Source organism: Hemiscyllium ocellatum, chromosome 3, assembly GCF_020745735.1.
Source record: "Hemiscyllium ocellatum isolate sHemOce1 chromosome 3, sHemOce1.pat.X.cur, whole genome shotgun sequence".
In the NCBI taxonomy this organism is placed as follows: domain Eukaryota; kingdom Metazoa; phylum Chordata; class Chondrichthyes; order Orectolobiformes; family Hemiscylliidae; genus Hemiscyllium; species Hemiscyllium ocellatum.
The window spans coordinates 134,989,182-135,016,119 of NC_083403.1; the positions used below are offsets into that span (position 1 = coordinate 134,989,182).

The 26,938-nt window shown below is 41.0% G+C and overlaps 1 protein-coding gene across 1 annotated transcript in view; it reads right to left on the bottom strand.

Moving 5' to 3' along the window:
- Positions 1 to 26,938, bottom strand: part of LOC132836032 (sphingosine-1-phosphate transporter MFSD2B-like) — an 81,582-nt gene that overhangs the window by 18,057 nt on the left and 36,587 nt on the right. Inside the window, exons 4-6 of the mRNA XM_060855238.1 lie at positions 13,413 to 13,536; positions 6,421 to 6,499; positions 1,102 to 1,280 (exon numbers count right to left, since the gene is read on the bottom strand). Coding sequence (XP_060711221.1) covers positions 1,102 to 1,280; positions 6,421 to 6,499; positions 13,413 to 13,536 — 382 coding nt within the window. The remainder of the gene's footprint in view (positions 1 to 1,101; positions 1,281 to 6,420; positions 6,500 to 13,412; positions 13,537 to 26,938) is intronic.

Sequence of the window (26,938 nt, forward strand, 5' to 3'; positions counted from 1 at the left end):
GGTAAACTAGAGTGTTCATTTGCAGACACAATGGATCAAATGGTCTCCTTCTACATCATAACTACTTTGAGATTCTGACTGAGGAATTTAAAACAATTACATTCACCAGGGCAGCCTTACAAAGAACTAAAATCTGCCAAGTTTCTTGGTCCTGATGAATATAATTTTGGGGTACTAAAAGCAGTAGCTATGAGAAAGTAGGTGCATTGATTTTAATTCTTCAAACTTACCTAAATTCTGGAAAGTCCCATCTGATTGGAAAATAAAGAACATGACTTCTATTTGAGAAAGGACAGAAACTGATAATAGGAAACTACAGGCCAGTTAGCCTAAAATCTATGATAGGTAAGTGCTAGAATCGATCATAGCAGGTTATAGCAAGGAAATTAGAAAACTGTCTTCAATCAGGCAGAGTCAATATGGTTTAGTGAAAGAGAAGTCATATTGGATTAATTTGTTGGAGTATTTTGAGGAACTAACAAACAACAGATAAAGGTGAACTGATGGATGTACTGCACTTAGATTTCTAGGAAAGGATTTATCAATAACCAGAGAACCTATTTCTTCAATGTCGATCCAGGGATAAACAATGCCAGGATTTGGGAGATGACTCCTGTGTTGTTCTACAAAGTTTAAGTTTCACGTAATACTTACTTAGTCCTACATTGCAGTGCGAACTTTAATTATCTTTTTGTCAATTGCGAGAGTGGGATATGAACCCATGATGCTGTGATGCAGAGAAGAGCTTGCTACTGACTGACACTAGTAGCCCCAGGTAACGATATGACCTTTAGGAATGACCTGGTAAACACACTGATAAGCCAGCCATCTGTCCAAGTTTGCAGAAGAAACAAAGAAGAATGGGATAATGTAGGCAGGGTAATTTTTAAATTATGAGAGTGGGCAAAACATGCCCATCACCGAACCACTGGTAACTAAAAACAAACTCTACTGGTTGGGATACATCAATCGTACACTTGACACCATACTCTTAGAGCAATGTCATTATTCAGCAATCCATCACTAGAGGCACAAATTCCACTTTTACATCTCATATCAATTCACCGTAAATGATCTGGAATTCTAGTATGAACTGCTTACCATTTCAAGGATAGACTCCAGTGTATGCTGATTACTAATGTTGCCATTGAGTGTGGAGTTAACAATGAAATATGATGACATGTTACGTTCAAAGCAATGATGGGAGATATGACTCTCTGCTACAATCTGTCCCTGAACTGCAACTCCAATCACTGTTCCGATGGCTTGCATTGTCATACCTGTTGAGGAAAGATTAAAATAGAAGTAAAGTCCCATTTAATCATCACAATGAAATGTAGTATTGCCAGTTCGCGCCTAGACAAGCTAACACTTTGATAGAAAAAGTTTACTTTCAAGCAACCTTTTCTCCAACAGATTTTTTTTTCACAGAGTTCACACAATATTTATTACAGAAACAAACAAACATATTGCCCCCGAGATTCCAATCGTGGTTGGAAACCATATTTCCAATCCTGATTTGGTTCATGCTTTTGCACTAACCTTGAGATGTCCTTGGTGATGGAGATTCCTGGAAAGAGGTGTTCCATCCAGGAGACAATTAATCCACCAGTGGAGGGAATTGGAGACAATGCCCCCTTCAGTGAAGTCAATGTGTTGTATTCTGTGACGTTTATAACCAGCCACACATCCTGTCACTTTGACAGGGTTGTTAAGGTAAGGGTGAGGTTAAGGTGGCAGGTAGTTAAGAGTTCAGGATGGCAAGTGGATGAGAGAGTAGTGTGAAAGGTAAGTGGGATTCCAGGTAAATAGCATGGCAAGTGGGTAAAGTCGGTCGCGTGTCAGGCAGTCAGGGTGTCAGGTGGGTGAGTTGGGTTGGGATGGGTGGAATTCCAGGGTGCCACATATGTGAATGTGTCCTTAATGTAGGTGGGGAGATATTGGGTTGGAGAACTCCGGCTAGCAAAGGAAGGTGGAATTTGTTCGGAGTATGATTACCAGGGGTCTCGGCAGTGTCTATGATTCGGGGGATATAGTTGGAGAATAGTAGTGATTGGGGAGAGGTGCAATTTAATTTAGAGATTTAGAGTAGGTATTTTATTGACTAACTTGCCTGGATAAATATCAAACTTTGCCAAGTCAGCATTCCCAAAGTTACAACTTCAAGGGTGTCCCAGATGCATTGGAATTTTCCATTGCAAGTTTCAACTTTCTGGCCATTTCCCATGGAGTCTGCTGTATCAAGGATTCTTGTGATCCTGACATACAACTCCAGGCTGTGCTGCTCCAGTGACTGTGTGGCCATCAGAATATCTAGACTATTCCCAGAGTTTTCCCAGTCCCTGAACGATGTGACCACTGGTGGGTCAGTTGAGCAGTGAGAGGCTGATTTGTACCTCATCTTGCCTCATTGATATGCTATTGTCCTCCATGATGGAGAGAAACCAAGCGGCAAGAATTCTCGATATGAAAAACATAGCAGGCATGTGGTGATTCCGGCTCATTGCTCGATCCTCTGTGCCTCCATGTTAGACAGCAGCTACTGACATCTAACTCCATGGACAGTGACCACTTGCCCACACATCTGTGCTCCCTTCCACAGATGCTGGCATCCATTATGTACCAAGATTAGAGTGGTGCTGGAAAAGCACAGCAGGTGAGGCAGCATCCGAGGAGCAGGAAAATCGATGTTTCGGGCAAAAGCCCTTCATCAGGAATCATCTTGAGTCTGATCTCCAGCATCTGCAGTACCCACTTCTGCCTCTATTATGTACCAGCATCACTGCTTCATCGTGGCCTATCCCTAACCCACTCCACTCACAATGCAGTTTCCTACTTTAATGCTGCACTGTGAAGTGAAGAGACTTCCATCATTGTCATCCTCTATGCACAGGGACAAACATCCATCTCTTGATTGGTCCAGGCTGCACTGTCAGCATCCTCACTTTCTCTCGTAGCGTTAACTCACTTTGTCCCTACGTGGATACTCATCGTCTCTCTGCCTTCCCTCTGGTGGGTGGGCCTATTGCTGTACAATAGCCTGTCCCTTTGTGAGCAATGGGACCTGGACTGAGATCAAGGTTCGTTGTTTCCTGCTGTCGCCTTGCCATTGATGTTGGGCAGGTCATAGAGTCAGACAACATGAGGACAGTCCAACTCATCCACACCGATCAAGTTTCCCATACTAAATTAGTCCTATGTCCCTGTATTTGGCTCATATCCCTTTAAGTCAAAAACTTTGGCGCTGGAAGGGAACAGCAGGTCAGGCAGCATCCGAGGAGAAGGAGAATCAATATTTCGGGCATAAGCCCTCCATCAGGAATGAAGGGATTATGCCCGAAATGGTGACTTTCCTGCTCCTTGGACGCTCGCAGTCCTACTGTGCTTTGCCAGTGCCAGACTTTATGACTCTGATCTCCAACATCTCACTTTCTCTCATATCTCTCTAAACCTTTCTTATTCATGTACCTGTCCAAATGTGTTTTAAATGTTCTAACAATACTTGCACCGACCACCTCCTTTGGCAGTTTATTCCAAATACAAACCACCGAGTGTGTGAAAAGGCGCCCCCCCCCCCCACTGCGTTTAAATCTTTCTCCTCTTGCCCTGAAAAATATGGCCCCTAGTTTTGAAGTCACGTAACCCAGGGAAAAGATCTTGGCTTTCAAGTTATCCACGCCCCTCATGATTTTGTAAACCTCTATATGGTCAACCCTCAATATCCTAAACTCCAGTGAAAAAAGTCTTAACCTATTCAGCCTCTCCTTCTAACTCAAACCCTCCAGCAGACTCTGAATGTGTTCTCGGTGACAGCACCAAGAGGCAACTAGACCCTCCAGTTCCTGAGGCAGCAACTTCCCAATGGTAATGCCTGCAGTTCTTCAGTCAGGTCAGGTCATCCGGTATCCCGACAAATCTGATTGCTCCTTCCCGTGTTTGCTTGTCCTTCTCAACGAAGCTTGGAATTGCTAACATCGCAGGCACCTCTCCTGCCTGGGGCAGAGCAGGTACCCAGTCTCTGACAATCCTCCAAGTGCCGGCGACGTAGGGAATTTCTTCCCTGGTCAACTTTGCAGATGTGGCAGTGGTGTACTCAGCAGGAGGTCGATCGATTCTAATCTATCGAACGTACCCCTCCCCCAAACCCACCTCCAAGGTTGTCAGTATGTGAGCTAGTTGGGGGGAGTGGGGTGCCGTGAATGATCTGTGGCTTCTTGCTCAGAGCTGGAGAAAGGGGATATCTCACGGTGATGCACTCTTAGCTGCAGAGACCACGGTCTTGCTGCTTGTGGCTGCAGGAGATAAAAGACAGAGAGTGTGGCACGAACAAGAGTTTGAGATTTTGTCATATTTAGAGCACATTCATGCTGGGGGATGATGGAAAAGTAGCAGAACAGAAGACAATGCTTCTTACTCGGTTGCCCCAAATATGGACATTTCTGCATCTCCACTGGATGAGTCCTGGTCCTCATTAGCACAGTCAAAACGAGGGGGGCAAGGGGCTAAAGGTCAGGTACAGCCCACCCTTTCGGCCCTCTTTCGGCTCTACAGTGAGCCATCTTCTCCTGGAATGAGACAAAGGGACAGATCATATCAGATGACCTGGGTGGCACAGCTGTTAGTGCTCATGTGGATAATGGGACATTAGGAGATACCCAAAGCAAGTGAGAAGGTGGAGCAGAGGTTTGTAATGTGTGTATGTGTCTGTATGTGTTAGAGTGAGTGTGTGTGTATATCTGTGTTAGAGTGAGTGTGTGTGTATATCTGTGTACAGGGTATGTGTGAGTGAGTGTGTGTGTGTGTTTTTCTGTGTGAGTGAGTGTGTGTATGTGTGTGTGTGTGTATATGTGAGTGTGTCAGTGTGTGTGTGTGTGTGCGTGGATTGGGGAATGTTGGGGTGGGGCCGATGGAGTGAATGAGGGAAGATGTCGCTAGCAATAATGAGAGCAGTGGAACTTGATCCTTGCTGAGAGGTGGGTGCAGTAGCAAAGGTAGATTTGAGTTTGAGGCAGTAGAGAGAATATGGTGGCACTTAGCCTGGCAGAGCAGAGGTGTGGCAAGGCTGGATGCTCTTCCAGATGTTTGTATCTGCACGGACCTGGGAGGCAATCTGAGACAAGGCGGGCACATTCTGGGAACATGCTGTCCTCTGCTGGTCCTCTCCTTTGCATCACCCCAACCCACCAGGGTGTCTGTCAAGAAAGCAAGGTGTCCATTTCCCCTTGTCTGTCACACAATGTCTCAAGGAGAAAGTGAGGACTGCAGATGCTAGAGATCAGAGCTAAAGATGTGTTGCTGGAAAAGCGCAGCAGGTCAGGCAGCATCCAAGGAACAGGAGATTCGATGTTTCGGGCATGAGCCCTTCTTCAGGAATATCTCAAACCATACAGACCGTATAGCTCCAGACTGCCAATGTCTGACCATGTACTTTTACATGGTCAGGCGGCACCAGAAGACCCCAGGATGTTCATTTTCTGATCAACCTGCTCAGGGATGTTATTACACACCTCTGGAGCAAGTGGGATTTGAACCTGGGCCTCCTGGCTCAGAGTTAGGGGCACTGTCACTGCTTCACAGCAGCCTCAGATCCCGGGATATCCCAGCAGTACTTTGAGCTGTGACAAGCAGGAGAATCGGACTAGCAATGGATAATTGTCACGCCATAGGAATGTGGTATCTCCAGTTAATAAGGTGAGTTTGGATTGACAGCACGGGAAAACTTGCCAGACCTCAGACAGAATCCCTCCTCAAAACCCAACAAAACTGACACTTTGCAGATTTCTGATAAGTTTGAACATGGACTCTAAAAGAGGGCAGTGGTGAAGGTACAGTTTAAGTCCTCAGAAGCGATTTGTTCAGAAGGGATGCTTACAATAACTAAACTGGAACCTAAACCAAATCCTAATTCCCTCAATGCCAGTTTTAACAGAGATGGGAAGCCAGTTGTTGATTTAAATATCTCAATGAGGCCCCTTGCCTTCATCATAATGATTATAACCATTTATCTTTCCATCTGTTCATTTTTCTTGTACAATTATCTTCTTTGAAGCAGTACGCTAAATCTGAAATAATCAATTTCAAAATAAGACATTGGAACCAACAGCATTGTCTGCCTGTAACCTAATAGGGTTCCAATTGATTTTATTATGCTTATCTTCTGGTAAGTACAATGCAAAGTGTTAACTTACAGGATTTATTTTTTATAATTCAAAAAAATGCAACTCATAGAGTTGCAAAGTGCTGATGTTTTGCATAAATACAGTAGGCAAGTAGAAACCGCATTGTATCTTGTTAAGAGTCTACTGACAATCTGAATAGATCTACTCACCATTCCCAGCAGATGGCTTCAGTTGGGCCAAGAAAATCTGTCTTAAATTTATTTGATTTTACTGGAAATTCTGTCAGAAGAATTTAACTTACGGAAGACAGTTGCCCTGTTTCTTTCCTTCAGGTCACTGCTCAGAAACATAGTGAGAGTTGAGTATGGCACATGGTAACACTGAAAGAAGAGACAGAGCTCATCATGTATGGTTCTCCAAGAATATCCCAGTGAAGTTTATTCCAAAGCGACTACCAGCAGAAATGTTACTATAATAAACATATTTGTCCCAGATCACAGATTGTTTAACAGGTGGCTTTGATAACAAATTTTTATTTGGTTTCAAACGTTTTTATAGATTTTGTTTTAATATTTAAAGATGAAAGCATACATACTTTCATAAGGTCATTCAGAGCAGTTGATATTCAATCAGTTCTAAGTGTAAAAGTGGGTATTTTGCCTATTCAAAGCAAGTTCTGATGGCAATAACAATAGCAACAATTTACATTTGTAAAGCGCCACCAGCCTACTGAAATGTCCCAAGGCGTTTCATAGAAGCTTACAAAGCAAAATATGGTCCCAAAAGGCACAAGGAAATATTCGGCCAAATGGTCATATAGTCATTGAGATGTACAGCATGGAACCAGATCCTTTGGTCCAACCCCTCCATGCCGAACAGATATCCCAACCTAATCTAGTCCCACTTGCCAGCACCTGGCCAATATCCCTCCAAACAATATCCTTTCTATTCATTTACCCATCCAGATGCCTTTTAAATGTTGCAATTGTACTAACCTCCATCACTTCCTCTGGCAGCTCATTCCATACACGCACCATCCTCTGCATGAAAACGTTGCCCCTTAGGTTTCTTTTATATCTTTTATAGCCCTCTCACCCTAAACCTATGCCCTCTAGTTCTGAACTATCCCACCCCAGGGAAAAGACTTTGCCTATTTATCATGTCCATGCCCCTCATGATTATATAAACCTCTATAAGGTCACCCCTCAGCCTCCAAAGCTCCAGGGAAAACAGCCCCAGCTTATTCAACCTCTCCCTATAGCTCAAACCCTCCAACCCTGGCAACATCCTAGTAAATCTTTTCTGAACCCTTTGGTCAAACATTTGACCAAGGAAGTAGCTTTTAAGAAATGTCTTAAAGAGGAAAGTGAGGTCGTGGGACATTTTAGGGAGGATATCCCAGAGCTTGGGACCTAAACAATTGAAGGTACAACCAGCAACAGTGAAGCAATTAATGCTGGGAATTCAAAAGAGGTCAAAATATGAGCAGCAAACATATCTCAGAGGTGTGGGGGCCTGGAAAAGATTATAGAGACAGAGAGGGCTAGGCTGTGGAGAAGTTTAAAATGAAGGATGCAAGTAATGTGGTTCCAATGTATGCAGTGAGCACAGGGGTGATCGAGGCATAGGACTTGCTGTGAGTTAGCAGTAAAGTTTTGGTTGGCCAGGTTTACGGATGGTAAAAACAGTCAAAGGCACATTGGAATAGTCAAGTCTACAGATAACAGAGGCACAAGTGAGAGGATCAGCAGCAGGGACAAGGCCATTTGATGCTACAGAGGTTAGTGATTGAGACTGGAGCTCACCTTAGGATGAAATGTGACACTAGGATGAATAGATTTTAATCTCGGATTGCTGCCAGTGGGATGGATGGAGTAGGTAGCTAGGGTATGAAGTTTGGAGTAGGAACCGTTAACCTCCTTCTCTCTTTACAATATTTAATTGAGGATTTACACGCAGGTCTGGTGATTACTCTAGAATAGAGTCCCCAGCTTCCTTGTATCGGGCAGGATTTAAAACAGGCTGCAGTATCATCACTCACTGTTCACTTGGTGATAACAGGAACATTGAGCACCCCACCCCATGCCCCATGGAATAGAAACTGAGGTTTTGAATAAGTTACAATCTGGCATGAAAATTATCCCAAGAACTTTGAAAGTAACTGCTAATATTTTCTGGATGAAGCAATGTGAAACGGCTATGTCTAAAAAGCAGGAAGAAGTCTTGTGTTAGAGAGTTAGGATGGAATGAAATTTGAATACAGACAAGAAGAATTGCGTTCTAGAAACTAATCAGTAGTGAGTAAGAATAAGATGACCAAGAGACAGACAAACCAGATTCTCAATAAAGGGAAACTGAAAGAACTGTGGATGGTATAAATTAGAAACAAAAACAGAAACTGCTGGAAAAGCTCAGCAGATCTGGCAGCATCTGTGGAGAGAAATGAGAGTTAACATTTTGGGTCAAGTGACCCTTCCTCAGACCCATTCTGAGGAAAGGTCACTTGGCCGGAAATGTTAACTCTGCTTCACTAGCAGCATCTGTGAAGAGAAAGCAGAGTTAACATTTCCGGCCAAGTGACCTTTCCTCCGAATGGGTCTGAGGAAGGGTCACTTGACCCAAAATGTTAACTCTCATTTCTCTCCACAGATGCTGCCAGATCTGCTGAGCTTTTCCAGCAATTTCTGTTATCAAGAAAGTGTGTGTTTGTGTAAGGCAGAAATTGTGCATACTATCACAACCATGTGTCCAAATATTTTCAAGTAATTTGACTTTCACTTACTGATAACATACAGGTTTAACAAAACATTCACTTCCAGCATTTGGTTTGAAATAAACATTACATTTCAAACTAAAGCAGATGCTGCAGATACTATAGAGAGGCAATCATTTCTTCACAAAACTGTTAGCGGTAGGTAGTGATGGCAATGCACTGCATTGTGTTTAAAGCACAGGAGCTGCAAGGAAGGCCCAATAAATTGTGTCAATGTTTAAGCTCCACATGAGTCTCCAATCACACCTCCTCATCTAATCCCACCAACACAGCTTTTTATGCCTTTCTTCTTCATGCATCCGCTTACTTTTACCACCATTTGTCCCTCTAGTGGCAACCTAGTTTGCCCTGTAGTTTTCATTGGTTCTGGCATCCTTTATAAAAAATGAGACATCTCCTTTTCATCCTCCAACCTAAACTCTTCATAACCTGAAGACCTATATTCTGATCCCAGCTGATATTAGAATTAGGATTAGAACCCTTGCTGTGTGGAAACAGGCCATTTGGCCCAACAGGTACACACCAACCCCCCTCCCTCCCCCCGAAGAGCATCCAAACCAGGCCCATTCCCCTCCACCTATTACTCTATATTTCCCCTGACTAATGCACCTAGCTTACACATCCCTGCACACTATGAGCAATTTAGCATGGCCAGTTCACCTAAACTACATTCCTTTGGACTATGGTAGTAAACCAGAGCACCTGGGGGAAACCCACGCAGACACAGGGAGGATGTGCAAATTCCACACAGATAGTCACTCAAGGCTGGAATCGAACCCAGGTCCCTGGCACTGTGAAGCAGCAGTGCTGCACACTGAGCCACCATGCCACTGGATGGTGTTGCAACTGGACGAGGTTGATGCCAAACTGAAATATGACTGAATAGATCATACTTTGTTTTCTATTATTTAACATGTTGATCTTTCACTGAAACAAAAGTACACAATGCTGGTTTTAATAATAAAACAGCAGTTTACTACACAAAAGAAGTGAACATGAAATAGAACAAACCAAACCATTTGTATCTAACACAATTTGAAAGATCTTGAAACTCAGATAGAACTTTACAGGAGTCTTGAATGATCTGGATGGTGAGAATTTATGTGTAAGGTCAAATGAGACATATCTCAATGTCAGGAAGAACTATTTGTATTTTGTAGCTGAGCTCCAGGCACTGAGATGAGATTGTCACTGTGGAGAGCAGCATGATGCCTATTAACAGAGATTATTTCTTGCTGTCAGACTAACTAATGCAGATCACACCTCATAGCTCGCAACTCCAACTCACCACTTACTCCTGTGCTCCTCCAACTTGGAATCTGGTACCAACATCTCAAGGGTTCACTCCATAGGCAGCGACTGTATGAACTCCAAATTCATCTGACACCTGTCGGCCTGTTTAATTCCTCAAAGTACATCTCTGATTTACTCACTGGATGATTTCACACTTCGAGACTGCACTTTGGGGCATATTGGCGACCAACAATGAAATGAACACTTGGTGGGTCAGGACAGGTGTCTAGTTCCCAGATTCCATCTCAGGGCTGCTAACATATTCTATCAGTGCTCGCTCACTTAGTGCCACTCTGTATGTTCACTGCATCTCTGCCTTGCTTTGTCACACTGTGTCTTTTAGCAAGTCAGTCCATCAGCTACGTAACTGCTATGTTGGCTTGCTCTGTTTTAGCACAGAAACTAAGCCAGGCTGCCTGCCAGTAAAGATCAGTCCAGGAAATTGCCATCTTGCTGTATGGCACCATGTTCTGTCAAAATTGTGCCCACAGAAGTAAGTGATCTCCCAAGCATAGTTCTTGGATAACTGAGACTGTAATGTCACTTGGATATTTATTTTGGTTCTATCTGAGCTGGAGGCAGGGAACAGAGTATAGTCAGAGATTCAGGAAAATGCAATGTGTGTATTTTTAATAGTTCCGAGCTGCACACCCAACCCAACCATGGGTAACTTTATCTATGATTTTTCACTTTTTCACATGGTGCAGTTTGGAAACAGTTGGTAAAGAGCATAGAGACAGAAGGTTTACAAAGCTGCAGAAAGTGAGGAGCAGATCAAAGATGAAGGAGGGAACATGGAGAGAAGCACAGTTAGGAAATGAGATACCTAGGAAATGGAGTCCAGTGGAGGGACCTTAGGTAGACTTTAGAGTTTAAAATAGAAATAACTACACCTTGGAGAAAAAAATACCGAACTGTTTGATACCATAAGGTTTAACTTCTACCTGTTTAATGAAAAAATTATCATTGATTGCCATTTCATTTTTGCTGAACATCAAAAAATTTAGCTTATTACATAACAACAACTTGGACTACTATAGAGCCTATACCACGGTAAAACATCTTAAGGTGCTTCATAGGAACATCATTAAGCAACCTTTGACATCCAGCCATTTTCAACTACAACACCTTGCAAGGATTGAGACTAAAGGGCAGAGATAATTAAATATTCCATTGGATGTAATTTCTTCTATGATTTTGGAATGTTGTCTGCAGATGGGAACCATTCTCAATTCCTGCTACTTTTGTGAAGCAAGCAAAAATTAGTTCAACTTTCTGTCAAAACAGTCTAAAGATGTCAATGAAAAGGTTGCATATGTGTGATAGTTGATAGCCTAAACAATATGTTTATCATTTTTTTGTATGCTTTCCCATGAATGACAATTTTCGAGTCAAAATGGATCTTCTGCAAACAAAGCACGCAAGCCTGGCTAATAATGAAGGGATAATATGACGTTTCCTGTTATTTCACAGTAACTTGCTATAATCCATTTCTCAATGCATCAACTGCATGTTTACAGCAAAGGAGTTTCTTATTCATACACCATCGCACAAATTGCTGATATCGGATAAAGCAAAGGGAGTTAATGGTTACTGAGGAATGGACCTGGCTATCATAGAGCAAAGTACTCCATCACCTCTAAAAAAAAATCCTATTCCTGCAGAACCCTTCCATCCAAACACAGGAGATGAAACAATGGCTGTTTCACCTCTTTCCTTCTCACTGTCCAGGACCCCAATTATCAGTTCAAGGGAAATAGCAATTTACTTGCACTTTTTAGAATTTAGTATATTGTTTTTTTTGGCTCACAGCATGGGCTCCTCCACAATGGAGGGACTAAATACAGGCTGGGTTTGACCATTTTGTAGAAAACATCTGTTTAGTTTGCAAGTGTGAGGCCAAGTCACTTCAAGTTTTAATTCTTTCCCCTGCTGCCACACCCTGTCCTTTCTCACCTGATCTACCTGTCCTGTTCAAACAAAGATTAATGAAACTTCAGGGGGGACATGTCGACATCTAACAGCTGAGTGCTTTACAACTTTCTGGACTGAACACTAAATTCAATCACTTTTGATTACAGCCTCGATTGCTATGTTCTATATTTTTGTCTATTGTTCTTCCATTGTTTGCTTTTAGCAGCTATTGAGGATCCTGTAAATCACATTTTCTCAAGATATAGTCTTTGTTTCTTTACTTCTACTGGCTTGGCATTGCACCATGAAATGTTTTGGCATTTATTTTCTCTGCCATTCTCCCCAATCATAAATCTGCCCTTCTGTTCATTTTTCCAACCAACACCCTTTGACTTGTTCAAATTTGTTACTTTTCTAAATTTTCCTACTTGTGATGAAAGATCTCAAGCTTAAAATGTTAATTCTTTTCTTTTAACTTGTTGTTTATCCTTTTATTCCTATTTCAGATTTCCAGCATCATTAGTATTTTCCTTTTGAATAAATCAGCAGTTTCGGAAAAGAGACTATCTTCTGAGAACATAGCAATGCAATGTACTGAAAAACAACTATCAGTTTATAAACCTAGAAGTAGCTCAATTGAAGTCAATAATTGTTTAACTTATCAAAATTTACATTTTCTATTACAGTCAACATTACATTAGTCTCCACAAAATTCATCACCATCAACTATTTAATTATCCAAGTTCCTTTGACTATAATCTATGTTGATATTAATCAGCATTAGATTATTCTGCAATGGAACAGTATTTAATAAATAATCTAGACTGTGCTAGGTAATTTAAGATTGTCAGCCAGATTTGCAATGTCATTCATTTGTGCTCACTAGAAGTTACATTTTTTCAAGCACAGGGCCCAGTGCAAAAGGAATTTGTGAAAATTGCACATTGTCTGAGTTTGGTTTTCTTTTGCTTTAGTCTTGACAAGTGCAAGACTAAAAGCTTTTACTTCGTGTCTCTCTTAGCAACATTTCATGTTCACAATTTGTACATTTAATTCTCAGTGTTGGTTTCAACACAATATTTGAGTTATTATAGTTTAAGCAATTATTATAAGTAAATTAGAAATAATCATAATTGAATAATTACTAATGCTCAAGTTATATTCTAAATTTACTTAATTCATGGTTCACTTAGCTCAAACATCATATTTTGAGATTCTGAAGAACATTACATCCTAAGAACTAGTAACAATCCGATTGATAGATCACACTTTAATAACTCAATCAACATTATCTGAATATTCTGGGTACTTACTGTGAGCAGAGTAGAGAACAGACCGTAGAAGAATATATACCACAAAAATCTCCCTCTTCCAAATGGTGGCACATACCAAAGAAGAAAGTAGGATAAAACTGCAAAAGGGGCACTCCCAATTATCCTGAAAGAAAGGACAAAAGTTAATAACTAGTTAAAAAAACACTTTTTAGAAGAAAATTCACAATCACAGTGGAACCTAACATCCAGTATTCCTCTTATCAGAGGTCACTTCTTGGACATGACCATGTTAATTTGGCTCATATGTCTTTCAATGGAAGCCTACCAACTGAATATGATCTGCAGCTAGGTTCAATTTAACTGTTCAATGTAAGAAACAGCTACATGTGTCAGTCCAGACAATATTTATTAAGATTTACTGCAAATTATCTGATGAAGTAAATTAATATACTGTTTTATTATACATTTGTATTTCAATAACAGATGCACAAGAAGCAACCTTTACCTTGCCCAAAACATAACAAGCAGGAATTGATGTCTAGTGTTTGCAATCAGGAAAATGGTGACCTTAGCTTTGCTATTAGTTGTTAAAACATTAAAGCATTCCTGCTTTGGTGGTGTCAACATCATGATCTAGTATCATATTCTGTCAATTATTCTTTATTATTATGACTGTGGTTAACAATATAATAATAGGCAGATAACAATGACTCTTACCAATTTTTATAGATGCTCCATAGAAAGCATCCTATCCGGATGGATCCCAACTTGGGATGGCAACTGCTCCGCCCAAGACCACACGAAATTACAGAGAATTGTGAATGCAGCTCAGTCCATTACGAAAACTAGCCTTCCTTCTACTGACTCCCATCTGCACTTCCCACTGCCTCAGGAAAGTAAAAGCCCCCTCCCACCCTGGTTATACTCTTCTCCAGCTTCTCGCATCGGGGCAGAAGGTCGCGCTTTAGAAACAGCACTTAAAGTGATGGTGCTGTAATTGCGTTATAGCCAACACACGTTTTAAAACTCTGCACTTTAGAAACAGTGCCCCCTCAATTCATCAGTCGAGTAACAATGAATTCACATTGACGAAATGCGTGTTATAACAAAACAACATGTACCAACAAATTCAAGAAGAGCTTCTTCCCCACTGTTATCAAACAAACCTTTGAATGGGCCTCTTGTTTATTAGAGTTGTTCTTTCTCTGCACCTTCTCTGTAGCTGTTACATTATATTCTGCATTCTGTTCTATTACCCTGATGTACTTATGGAAGGTATGGTCTGTCGGGTTAGCACACAAAACAATATTTTTCTCTGTATCTCAGTACATGTGATATTGTAAAGCGAATCAGATCAATAACAATTATTTTGTGATGTTGATATTTTCACAGGTCACTGTTGCAATACAGAATATATTTGTATTTGCTGATTTGCACTCATCCATAAACAATAATGTGAAAATGACCAAAAAAAAATCTACTGGATTATACTCTGCACTCCTCTCCCTGTCAAAAGCACCAATTAGTTCCTCTATTGACGGATGGTTCAATCTGTCTCACATAGTCACACATAAATGAGGTCAAGCAGCATGCTTAATTTTCTAATACACTTTTCACCTAAATTCCATCTCAAATCCACTCAAAATAATTATTGATAATTTGAGGGCATCACTGCAGGCTGATACTGTTTTGTCTGAAAATCCCTTGAAAACTCTCATGGGATTTCGTCAGAATTTTTGTTGATAGTCTCAATCATCTCTGCAGAAAGTACTGCTTTGCACATAACATCAATTTCTCATGAAAACATCTCTATTTTCATATTTTGTAGAGGAAGACAAGGATATGGAACTGATTGGAGTCAAGCATCCAAAAGCACCAGGGTTCACATGTGGTCTTATGCATTTACCAGAATCAAAATGGCCTTTTTAGAATTTCCTGACTGCCAGTGTTTTACAGGGTTGCATAATGCTTTATCTTGCCCTAAAAGTTACTGCAGCAATGTATCACCAGCTAGATGAAAATCAGCAACTTACATTCAACATCAAAACAGCATTAATTATATCCATCTCCTCAGATGACGAAGCAGTCCATTTCCAAATGCATCAGGACTCCAGACTACATCTAGGTTTGAGGAGAAAGTGAAGTCTGCAGATGCTGGAGATCAGAGCTGAAAATGTGTTGCTGGAAAAACGCAGCAGGTCAGGCAGCATCCAAGGAGCAGGAGATTCGATGCCCGAAACATCGAATCTCCTGCTCCTTAGATGCTGCCTGACCTGCTGCGCTTTTCCAGCAACACATTTACATCTAGGTTTGGGCTGACAAGTGGCAAGTAGCATTCATGTTAGATACAAGCCAGACAGGGACCATCTCCAAAGTAGAAAATGTAACTATTGTCCTTGACATTCAAAGGCAATGCCATGGCTGAATCCCCAATGTCAACATCCAGGGAGTTACCATTGACCAGAAACTGAACAGGACTAACCATATAGTACAAAAACAGAATTGCAGCGCTCAGTAGCAGCAGTGTGTTTTGTCTACAAGATGCACTGAAGGAACTTGCAAAAGGTTCTTAAGTCAGCACCTTCTAAACCCATATTCATTACCATCTAGAAGGACATGGTAGGAGAAACATGGGAACACCACCCAATTAAAATTTCACCCCAAGTACTCACTGTCCTTGACTTGGTGTTGCTTCACTGTCACTGGGTCCAAATCCTGGAATTCCTCCCCTAATGTCATCCTGAGTCAAGCTATAGCACGTGGACTACAGCTGTTCAAGAAGGCAGCTCACTACTAGATTAAGGGCAACTAGACATAGGCAATAAATGATGACATCGCCAGCGACACCCACATAAATGAAAAGGAAAATAATTCAAAGTCATCAATTTCTTAGCATTAAGTGATTCTAAGAAGAATCAAATGATCTTTGCCTCAATAGACAGATGACTGTATTAAGCAAGTTTCCAATGATCTTTTCAAGAGTGCAACACAATGTATATTCATCCCAAAGGAATCAGATTTTAAAAAGCTAATAATTCATGGAAAGCACATGGAATTAAAGCTTTAATTTTATAACTAGTATGCTATTCTATGAATATTTAATACTAATTATCTTAACTTGCACGCCAATATTAGTTACATTGAAAGCTGCTATGAAACTATGATTGTCTAACAATACACCATCCCAAATCTCATGTTGCAGAGACAGGTATTCAGCTTGTTCTTTGGTTAATGGGGCTATTCCATGCAGTGTTGATGCCAGAAAGGCTGCCACAAATGAAGATGGATTATAGCTTTGAAGTGGATCATAGGAATACAAGAAATGCAAAGAAAATTACTGGAAATCTAATCAGGCCTCTTTACTCTAAATGGCTGCTACAATCATATTACTTGCTTAAAGCATATTTTGGGATTCAGCTCAAAGGTACTAGCCTTTACATCCCTCACCATCTTTATTTTGAGTTGAAGCTTCGCACATTGAATCATGCATTGAATCATGAGTATTTTAATTTCACATGGTGAAAATACTTTAAATGGAAAACAAAAGTTCCATGATTTGAAGATCCAGGTGAAATTTGGACTGCAACAATTGTTCTGACAGACAAACTGATTCTTCTTGAGCTACATTATGGAATTTGAATTGTTCTTGCCCATGCAGCATCCTATTAGATGTCCATAGCTCAGAGGTGAAATTACATGTTCTGTTTGCAAAACACAGATGTGTGACTGTGTCAATTACAGAGATGTGTGAATGATGAATCAGGGGGCGTGTTAAATTAAAAATGTTTGAACATTTTGTTTATGCTCTGTGGATTTCACAGCTAAGAACTTTCAAAATGATTCCTCACTGATGAAATAATTGGTGAGTGAATTGTTCTGGGGATTCTCCCACTTGTTCATTGGATCTGCGGCATGAGAGCTGTGGATGCCCCTAAAGATGGTGCAAATGGAGCACTATGCCACACTCGAGATTTCTGGTGAGATTACGGTGGAAAAGTATAAGTGTTCTTTTGGAACTTCTTCCCAGAGTGTGTGCACGTTTTAACTTAGAGCATGTCTTATTTCATTCCTGTGTAATCCATACAGGGAGGAAGTGAGGTCTGCAGATGCTGGAGATCAGAGCTGAAAATGTGTTGCTGGAAAAGCGCAGCAGGTCAGGCAGCATCCAAGGAACAGGAGATTCGACGTTTCGGGCATAAGCTCTTCTTCAGGAATCCTGAAGAAGGGCTTATGCCCAAAACGTCGAATCTCCTGTTCCTTGGATGCTGCCTAACCTGCTGCGCTTTTCCAGTAATCCATTTTAATGGATACCGAATAAAAGAAGCATCTTACTTCTTTAGAAACAGATGATGATACTAAAATAAAATTTCTTTTTAAAATAAGATTATCATAGAGTAAAAGAATTATAAAGGTCTAATGAGGCCATTCAGTTTATCATGGCTATGTTAGGGCAGATCAATTAATCTCACTCTTCTTTATTCTTAAGTACTGAAGGCAGTGATCCCATATACAGTGGAAGCATTGGTGGTCATCTTTCAAGATTCTATAGACGCTGGAACAGTTCCTATGGATTACAGGGCAGTTATTGTAACCACACCATGTTAAAAAAAAGAGAGATAGATAGAGAAGAAGCAATTCTAGAGTTATTAGCCTGTCAGTGGGAAAAAAAAATGCTAGAGTCCACTAAAATGAAGCAGAGCACTTGACAAACAGTGACAGGATCAGACACAGTCAGCATGGGTTTACGAAAGGGAAACCATGCTTGACAAGTCTACTTGGATTTTTCAAATATGCAGAGTTGATAAGGGGGAACCAGGGAATGTAGTTTACTTGGACATTCAGTTGGCTTTTGAAAAGCCCCAGATAAAAGATTAGCATGGAAAATTAAAGCCTATGGGATTGGCAGTAGTGTACTGACATGGATACAGATCAGAAAACAAGGAGTAGGGATAGAGGGGTGCATTTCCGAGTGACAGGCAGTGATTTGTGGGGGTACCCTGATGTCTTTGTTTGCATGCCAGCTATTCACAATATATATTAAGATTTAGATGGGGGAACTAAATGTAGTATCTCCAGGCTTGCAGAGTGAGGAGGAAGATGAGCTGTGACGAGGATGCGCTGTGACGAGGATGCTTCATGGATAAGTTGAGTGAGTGGGAAAATGCCTGGCAGATGCAGTACAATGTGGATAAATGTGGGGTTTGGTAGCAAAAACAGCAAAGCAGATCCTTATCCGAATGATAATAGATTGGGAAAAGGGCAGGTGTAATGGGTCCTGGGTGTCCTTGTACACCAGTTCCTGAAAGTAAGCATGCAAGTACAGCAGGCAGTCAAGAAAGCAAGTGGTATGTTGGCTTTCACAGCGAGAGGATTCAAGTACAGGATTAGGGATGTCCTTCTGCATTTGTACAAGGACATGTTGAAACTACACCTGGAGTATTGTGATCCATTTTTGGTCTCATTATCTAAGGAAATAATTTTGAGATGTGGAGTGAGTACAACAAAAGTTTACCCTGACACTTGGGATGGCAGGAGGGGAGACTAGATCAGTTAAGACTATAATCACTGGAGTTTAGAAAAATGATGGGCAGTGTGGCTGGTGGGGGCTGGTGGTAGTGGTGGTGGGAGTGGATCTCATAGAATCTTATAAAATTCTAACAGAACTAGATAAACACAAGAAGGTCCTTCTGATGACAGGGGAGTCCAAAACCAAGAGTCACAGTCTAAGGAAATGGGGTAGCCATTTAAGACTAAGATAAGGAGAAATTTCTGCACCCAGACTGTGGTGAGCCTATGGAATTTGCTACCACAGAAAGTAGTTGAGGCCAAAACATAGAATGTTTATCCATACAACAACAATGGGCGTATTTCAGAAAAGAAATTCACAATTAAGGAAGCAATGATTTAATAATTCAATTCATTCACCAGATGTGAGGACAAGATATTTTCGAAATGTAATTTATAAAAATATCAGTATTTTATTTCATATTAATTCTGCCCCCTGTGTGTTATGTCCATCCCCATTTTCAATTTGCATGACAAAAGCACCCCTTGTATAAATTTAACTAGACTTAAACTTAGCAAAACCAAACCAGGCCAAATTTAAGCTTTCAGAATTAACATTTCATTATGAGCTCAGTTTTCTCCTTGTATCTGATGATTTAAAAATACCACACTCGAAAATGGAGTTACACAATCACTGGGAAATATCCTGTCAGTTCGGAGCTAATTTATCTAGAAGCACTTATATAAAGATTTCTTTGATATTTAGAACAAAATTAGTTCTACATTTACCTATCATTCCCAACTTCACTGATTTCCCAGCAGATCAATTACAAACTATGGTGTTTGTTTAAAAATATTTATATGGTTTTGCACCTTACATCTATTGCAAACTCTGGTATTCTAAAGAATTACAATTCTGATGCTCTTTCAACAAATTGCTTTGTTCCCATGTCTATAAAGTTCTATTTGCAAAACAAACCTCCTATGAACTAAAGTTAGAGACTTTAGCACTGTAGGAATGCGATAGAGCCCGAGGAATTAAGAACTGCACTTTAATTGCGTCAATGACACTGAATTAATTAAATATGCATTTGCTATGTTTTCTGGGAAATGCCAAACATTATAACAGTAACTGTACTTGCAAAAGTATTTTATTTGATAAGATGTGCATTGGAATGTCACAAGGTCATGATTCAAACCGGCAGATCAATGCTGACAGGGAAATGTAATGGTCAGATTTATTTACAAGTTGAATAATAGAAGTAGTCAGACTCAAAATGCCAAGAAGACACTGACCCTGAATTTCCAATTTCCCATCACAACTTGATGAAAGCCCCAGAAGGCTGGTGCAAATGGCTATTGTTAACTATCTTTCCCATCATCTCCAAAGATTTCTTTTGTTTCCCATCAGACAGCCATGACACGATTTCCAGGGACTTGAGGGTACAATATGTGAAAATAACAAAAATAGAGTCAGTCCAAGGGATTACATTATTTTCTGAACACTTATTTTCATGCACTTTTATTGTATTCAAGAGTTTTGGATAAGAAAGTATTTTATATAGCTCCTTTGTGATGTTATCAACAGAAATGACTTGGAGGTACCAGTGTTGAGCTGGGGTGGACAAAGTTAAAAATCACACAACACCAGGTTATAGTCCAACAGGTTTATTTGGAAGCACTAGCTTCATGTAGTGATGAAGGAGTGGTGCTCCGAAAGCTAGTGCTTCCAAATAAACCTGTTGGACTATAGCTTGGTGCTATGTGACTCATAACAGAAAGAATGAGTGCATATGAAGTACAATGCACATTCAGCAGTTTTCCAATATTACTTTTAGAGTGCAAACACTATTGTTAAGCATCTAAACAAGAAAGCAATTTGAACAGAACAAAGGTTCTAGAAAAAACAAGATGCAAGTAACTTGTAAACTTAGCTTTGGTGGGCTGCATTAGTAGCCAAATATCACCACTAGATGGAGTACTGCATACCAATGCACAATATTGGAGAATATTTATAAACCAAATCCTCAGACGGATCAGTATCAGTGATTTATCACCTTTTCATCCATTAGTTAAGGTTGATAGAAAGTTCTGAGGGAGGGTCACTGCGCCTCCAAAATGTTAACTCTGATTTCCCTGCACAGATGCTGCCACAACTGCTGAGCTTTTCCATTTGTTTCTGATCTATTTGAAACTTTGAAACATTGGACACATTAAACATTCAACATTGCAGGGTGTACCATAATAGCTCCAGGACATTCCTGCAGGAATTCCTCAGGGGGTATCCTAGGCTCAACCATCTTCAGCAGCCTCATCAATGCCTTTCCCTCCATCAGAAAGTCATAAGTGGGGATGTTGACTGATGATCGCTCAATGCTCCGCACTGTACATTCACTTGTAGGACATGGGCATTGCCGGCTGGCCAGTATATTGCTTGTCCCTAGTTGCCCTTAAGAAGGGGGTGGTGAGCTACCTTTTTGACCCGCTGCAATCCACATGCTATAGATAGACCAACATTGCATTCAGAGAGAGAATTCCAAAATGCTGACACAGCAAACGTGAAGCAGATACTGAAGCAGTCAAGGTTCAAATGCGGAGGAGAAAGAGAGGACTGCAGATGCTGGAGATCAGAGTCGAGAGTGTGATGCTGGAAAAGCGCAGCAGGTCAGGCAGCATCCAAGGAGCAAGAGAATCAATGTCTCAGACATAAGCACTTCATCAGGAATGAGGGTTGTGGGCCAGGGGGCTGAGAGGTAAATGGGAGGGGGTGTGGGGTTAAGGGGAAGGTAGCTGAGAATGCAATAGGTAGATAGGTCAGAGAGGAGGGTGAAGCAGATAGGTGGGAAAGGTGATGGACAGGTGAGGAGGGCGGTGCTGAGTTGGAGACTTGGGACTGGGATAATGCGGGGGGGAGGGGAAATGAGGAAACTTGTGAAATCCACATTGAATCCATGTGGTTGCCGCGTCCCAAGGCGGAATATGAGACGTTCTTCCTGCAGGTTTCGGATGGTAAGGGTTTGGTGATGGAGGAGGTCCAGGACCTGCATGTCCTTGGCGGAGTGGGGAGGGGGTGGGATTGGTTGGTGCGGGTATCCCAGAGATGTTCTCTGAAATGATCCGCAAGTAGGCATCCTGTCTCCCCAATGTACAGGAGACGACATCGGATGCAATAGATACTGTAGATGAAGGTTCAAATGCAGCAAAATCTGGACAGTGTTAAGAATTGTGTGGCAAATAGCATTTATGCCACACAAATGCCAGGGAATGACCATCTCCAATCAAACACAATCTACCCACCACCCCTTGACATTCAATGGTGTGACCATCACTGAATGCCCCACTATCAACATCTTTGACCAGAAACTCACTGGACTCACCACATAAATACAGTGGTTACAAGAGCAAGCCAGAGGCTGGGAATATTGTGGCACATAACTCACTTCCTGGCTTCCCAAAGCCATCTATAAGGCACAAGTCAGGAGCGTGATGGAATACTCTCCCACTTGCTTGGATGGGTACAGCTCCAAAAACATTCAAGAAACTTGACACCATCCAGAACCAAGCAGCCTGTTTAATTGGCATCACATCCAAAACATCCGCTCCCTCTACACCAACACTCAGTAGCAACTGTATTTACTATCTGCAAGATGCACTACAGAAGTTCACCAAAGATCCTTTGATCTCACTTTCCAAGCCCACGAGTACTAGGCAGCAGATAAATGGGAGTACTACCACCTGCCAGCTCTCCTCCAAGCCACTCACCATCCTGACTTGAAAATCTAATGCTGTTCCTTTAGGTTTGCTGTGTCAACATTTTTGAATTCTCTCTCTAAATGCAATATCGGTTTCTTTACAGCACGTGGATTGCAGCGGATCAAGAAAACAGTTCACCACCTCATTCTCAAGGGCAACTAGGGACGAGCAATAAATACTGATTAGCCAGTGATGCCCACATCCTAGAGGTGAGTTAAAAAAACCTTCAACTTTCTCAATTAACTTTTTTTAACTTCATAGGAAATGCTTTGTTTGTATTGTCCAACCTCCCTCTCTTTATTTGTTTGGAAATAAAACAAGGGAACATTCTCTCCTTTCTGCTATAAAACCTCTGAAGACTTATTCCTTAACGGTTGAGAAAACCATCAGTGGATAATCTGACCATGGTAAAGTTGCACACGTGCAGATGGATCACAATGGCCAGGATTAATAATGGCACCCTATCTCCTGTGTTGAAAGAAATATTCCATTTTTGATGTTGTAAATTGGGAAGTGATGTAAAGTTGTTTTAATGTGCTGACTGTGATGCAGTTGTGAGAGATGACCACTGGTATATAAACAGAACATCTGAATGGTTCAGTGCTGATCCAAAATTAACAATCTTCAGGAGGTTACAATACATAAAAGACTTCTGTATACATAAGCATAACAAGATAGTTCCTAACTCTTGCAGAATATTTAACAATGTAACAGTGAGTAATCTCAAATGCATTTGAGCTACAGCCAGATCTGTTGGCGGTATATTTAAGAAATCTGTCACCTCAGCAGGAATAATGGTATCAGGCAGTTCTCATGTACAGAACAACCTCAGTTATCCGAACATCGATTATCTGAGTTTTGGATTATCCGAACAAGATCTCATGCTTGGGTAAAGTGTGTTATCCAAACATTCGATTATCTGAACAAAATACTCCCCATCCATAGCTTTCAGATAATCAAGGTTGCCATGTATAAATGCAGGCTGTAGGGTTTTAGGCTCTGCTGGTGAAAATGCTTGACAATAAAGAGAAGCAGGAGCTAGGTTTGCTCCACTGGGATCTTTTCGATGTTGTCTGTGGCCATCGATGACAGCATTTTTAATGATAGAGTTTGTTGACGCTGAGCCAAGAAAAACCATGATCACGGCAACTGGGCCCTTAATTAACATGGTTCATTTTCGCTCCGTGCCTCTGTTTGCATCCAGTGGTCAGCTTCAATTTGCTCCACTAGCACCTCGAGAATATTCTCCAGGATTTAATTAAGCCAAAAGGATTTTGACCTTTGAGCTGTCAATCATTCAGAATGAAAACTTGTTGTGTGCCAACCACTGCACAAGGAGCTGATGAGCAGAATATGGTATGCCACATGATTGACAAGGGCTGTTAATCCTTTCTGATTATCATTGTGAACAAAGCATCTGTCCCAGCACACAATTAATCTCCAGTTATTTTCTAATCAGCCTGTTCGGGGATATTATTACACACCTCTGGAGCGGGTGAGACATGAGCCAGACCTCTTGGCTGAGAAGTAGGGTCACTACCATTGCATTATAAGAACCCCAACAATTCATCTAGATCTTTTTTAAACTCAACATGTTTTTCCTAATCAACCTGTTCAGAGATATTATTACGCACCTCTGCAGCAGGTGGGACTTGAACCCAACCCCTTTGGTTCAGAGGCATGGACACTACCACTGCACCATTACAGCCCCAACAATTCATCCACATTTGAGATCAGATCTTTTCCTTCACTCACAGCAATTATTCTGTCTTGAGTTTAACCCATATGGTTCTTTTCAAGCTCAATCATTTCTTTCAAATATTCCTTCCTCTCTTTTTATTGTTTTAATTTCCCATCATCAAACTCTCATGCAGAACTGTTTGCTTGAATTATGCTGATACTTTACTATATTTTGATCACCAATATTTTTGCTTTTTTAACAAGAGCAATTTGGCCGCAAAATTATGTTGCAACGAGTCCTGCCAATAACATACTTCGGGAAATGAAAAAACATTGTAATGTGGACTAATTAAAATGTGTTTAATCATGTGACTCCTTTGAAAAAAAAGGTATGTATGTAAAGTGAAGTCTTTAAAGGACACTATCATGGAGACGTTGCAAAAACAACTGAAAACAATTTTGTTTGTAGGACCAGTGGAATCTATTTATAGTTCTCAGTCCTGCAATCCCAAAGTGCTTGTAATTCTTCCAGATAATCAAGAGTCATCTAGGATAGCCAGATGGGAAAAAGGAGTTCACGTGGTGGACAGCATGTTATTCTGATTCAGCTGAAACATATGTTCAGGCATCCTGCAATAACACATACCGGAATATGAATTAAACAGTAACAACGCAGTGACACAATGTTTACACAGCATACAATACAACAGCTGTCAATTCCTTGCTCACAAGATGCTGTACTGAAGTCACACAATGCCATGCTATCCTCCTCATTATTCCAACACCTTCACAGGGGAGGTGATGGCTTAGTGGTGTTATTGCTGGACTGTTAATCTAGAGACCTGTTCTGGATACCCAGGTTCAAATCATGCCATGGTAGATGGTGGAATTTGAATCCAATAAAAATCTAGAACTGATGACCAGGAAATTGTTGGGAAAACCCATCCAGTCCACTAATGCCCTTTGGGGAAGTAAACCACTATTCTTACCTGGTCTGGCTTACATATGACTCCAGACCAATGGCAATGTGGTTGACTCTTAAATGCCCTCTGGGCAATTAGGGATGGGCAGTAAATGCTGGCCTAGCCAGTGATGCCATAAATACATAAGAAAAATGGCTGAGGCAGATCCAGGGAGATGGCTAGCACATTGGCAGGGTGTGGTTATACATATTGACACAATCTATTTTTCCAATGGGTAGGATGGATATTTCTCGCCTTTTATTTTCCCTCAATCTTCATTAAGCTTGACCTACTGCCCTCAGAATGCTCATTATGGTAAGACAATCTCAATGCTGAGTGTTTACCCAGAATTTCCCGGAATGTTGCGATTAAAGCTGTCAATTCTGCTGTTTCATGCCCAGATGATTCCATCAGAAATCATTCCAACATTTCCTAGAAAAGTCATTTGAATAGGCCACACTGAGCATGATAGCGAATCAGAGACCTGGGCTGCGGTACAACCAATAGCTCATTCATCCTGCATTAAGCAGATCAAAGCTTATAACTCAAGATGCAGAAATCTGAATCACTGACGTCTTCATTAAACGAACATGCTCTTGCAGAAGTCTGTCTGCATTTGGACACAGTCAGATGCCTTATTCTGTTTTTGGGTGCATTCTAAGTTATAGGTTCAGTTTTTAACCAGTTACTGAACAGTGGCAGAAGATGAAGTTTATTTTTCAGGTGAGATTGCACCTTATATTGTCCATTTTCCATGCCCAGAACTATCAATTTTGTGGGTCACATCTACATAAAACTGTAGGGTTTGTTTCTATGCTATACAGCTCTATGACTCTAGGTCCGACATAATACAGGTTTATTACTCTAGGTCTGACATAATACAGGTTTGAGTGATATTCAAGCACACCTTAGCACATATTTGATGGTTTGTATCTCCTAATTGGCTGCTTGATGTTTGTTACAGAACCATCTGCAAATGCATAAATGCCATATTTAAACGACTGCTTTTACCTGCTGGGACCTAGCCAGGACACAATCAGCCAAACTAGCCAAGAGAAAATCTGCTACATTGCCTCAGGAATCTCAGCAGGTACCTACACCCCACCAGATTTATTCTATTATGAATGAGCCTCAGGAGATTATATAATGAGCAGACTCCCTGATATCGCCTATTATATGTCACCACAGTGTAAAATTAAGTTTATCCAGAATAAGTTCTGAGACAAAAATACAACTTAATGGTTTGGAGGCATTGGTCCTTGCAGTATCCAGTATCTGCAATCTGTACAATGGGTGGATGGGGATGTAGGTGATAGGTCAGAGAAGAGGGTGGAGCAGATAGATGGGAAGGAAGATTAAGAGCTTCAGGGCAGAGGAGGTGACCTGGGGGTTGCAGTGAGAGAGAGAGAGACTCACTGAGATTCTTGTGGAGAGAGAAGGAGAACTTCTTCAAGGTAGGCTTGCAAGAGGATTTGCAGGAAGGTTAAAATCAACTCGGCAAAAGTGAGGACTGCAGATGCTGGAAACCAGAGTCTAGATTAGAGTGGTGCTGGAAAAGCACAGCAGGTCAGGCAGCATCCAAAGAGGAGGAAAATTAATGTTTGGGGCAAAAGCCCTTCATCAGGACTGAAGGCAGGGAGCCTCCAGGGTGCAGAGATAAATGGG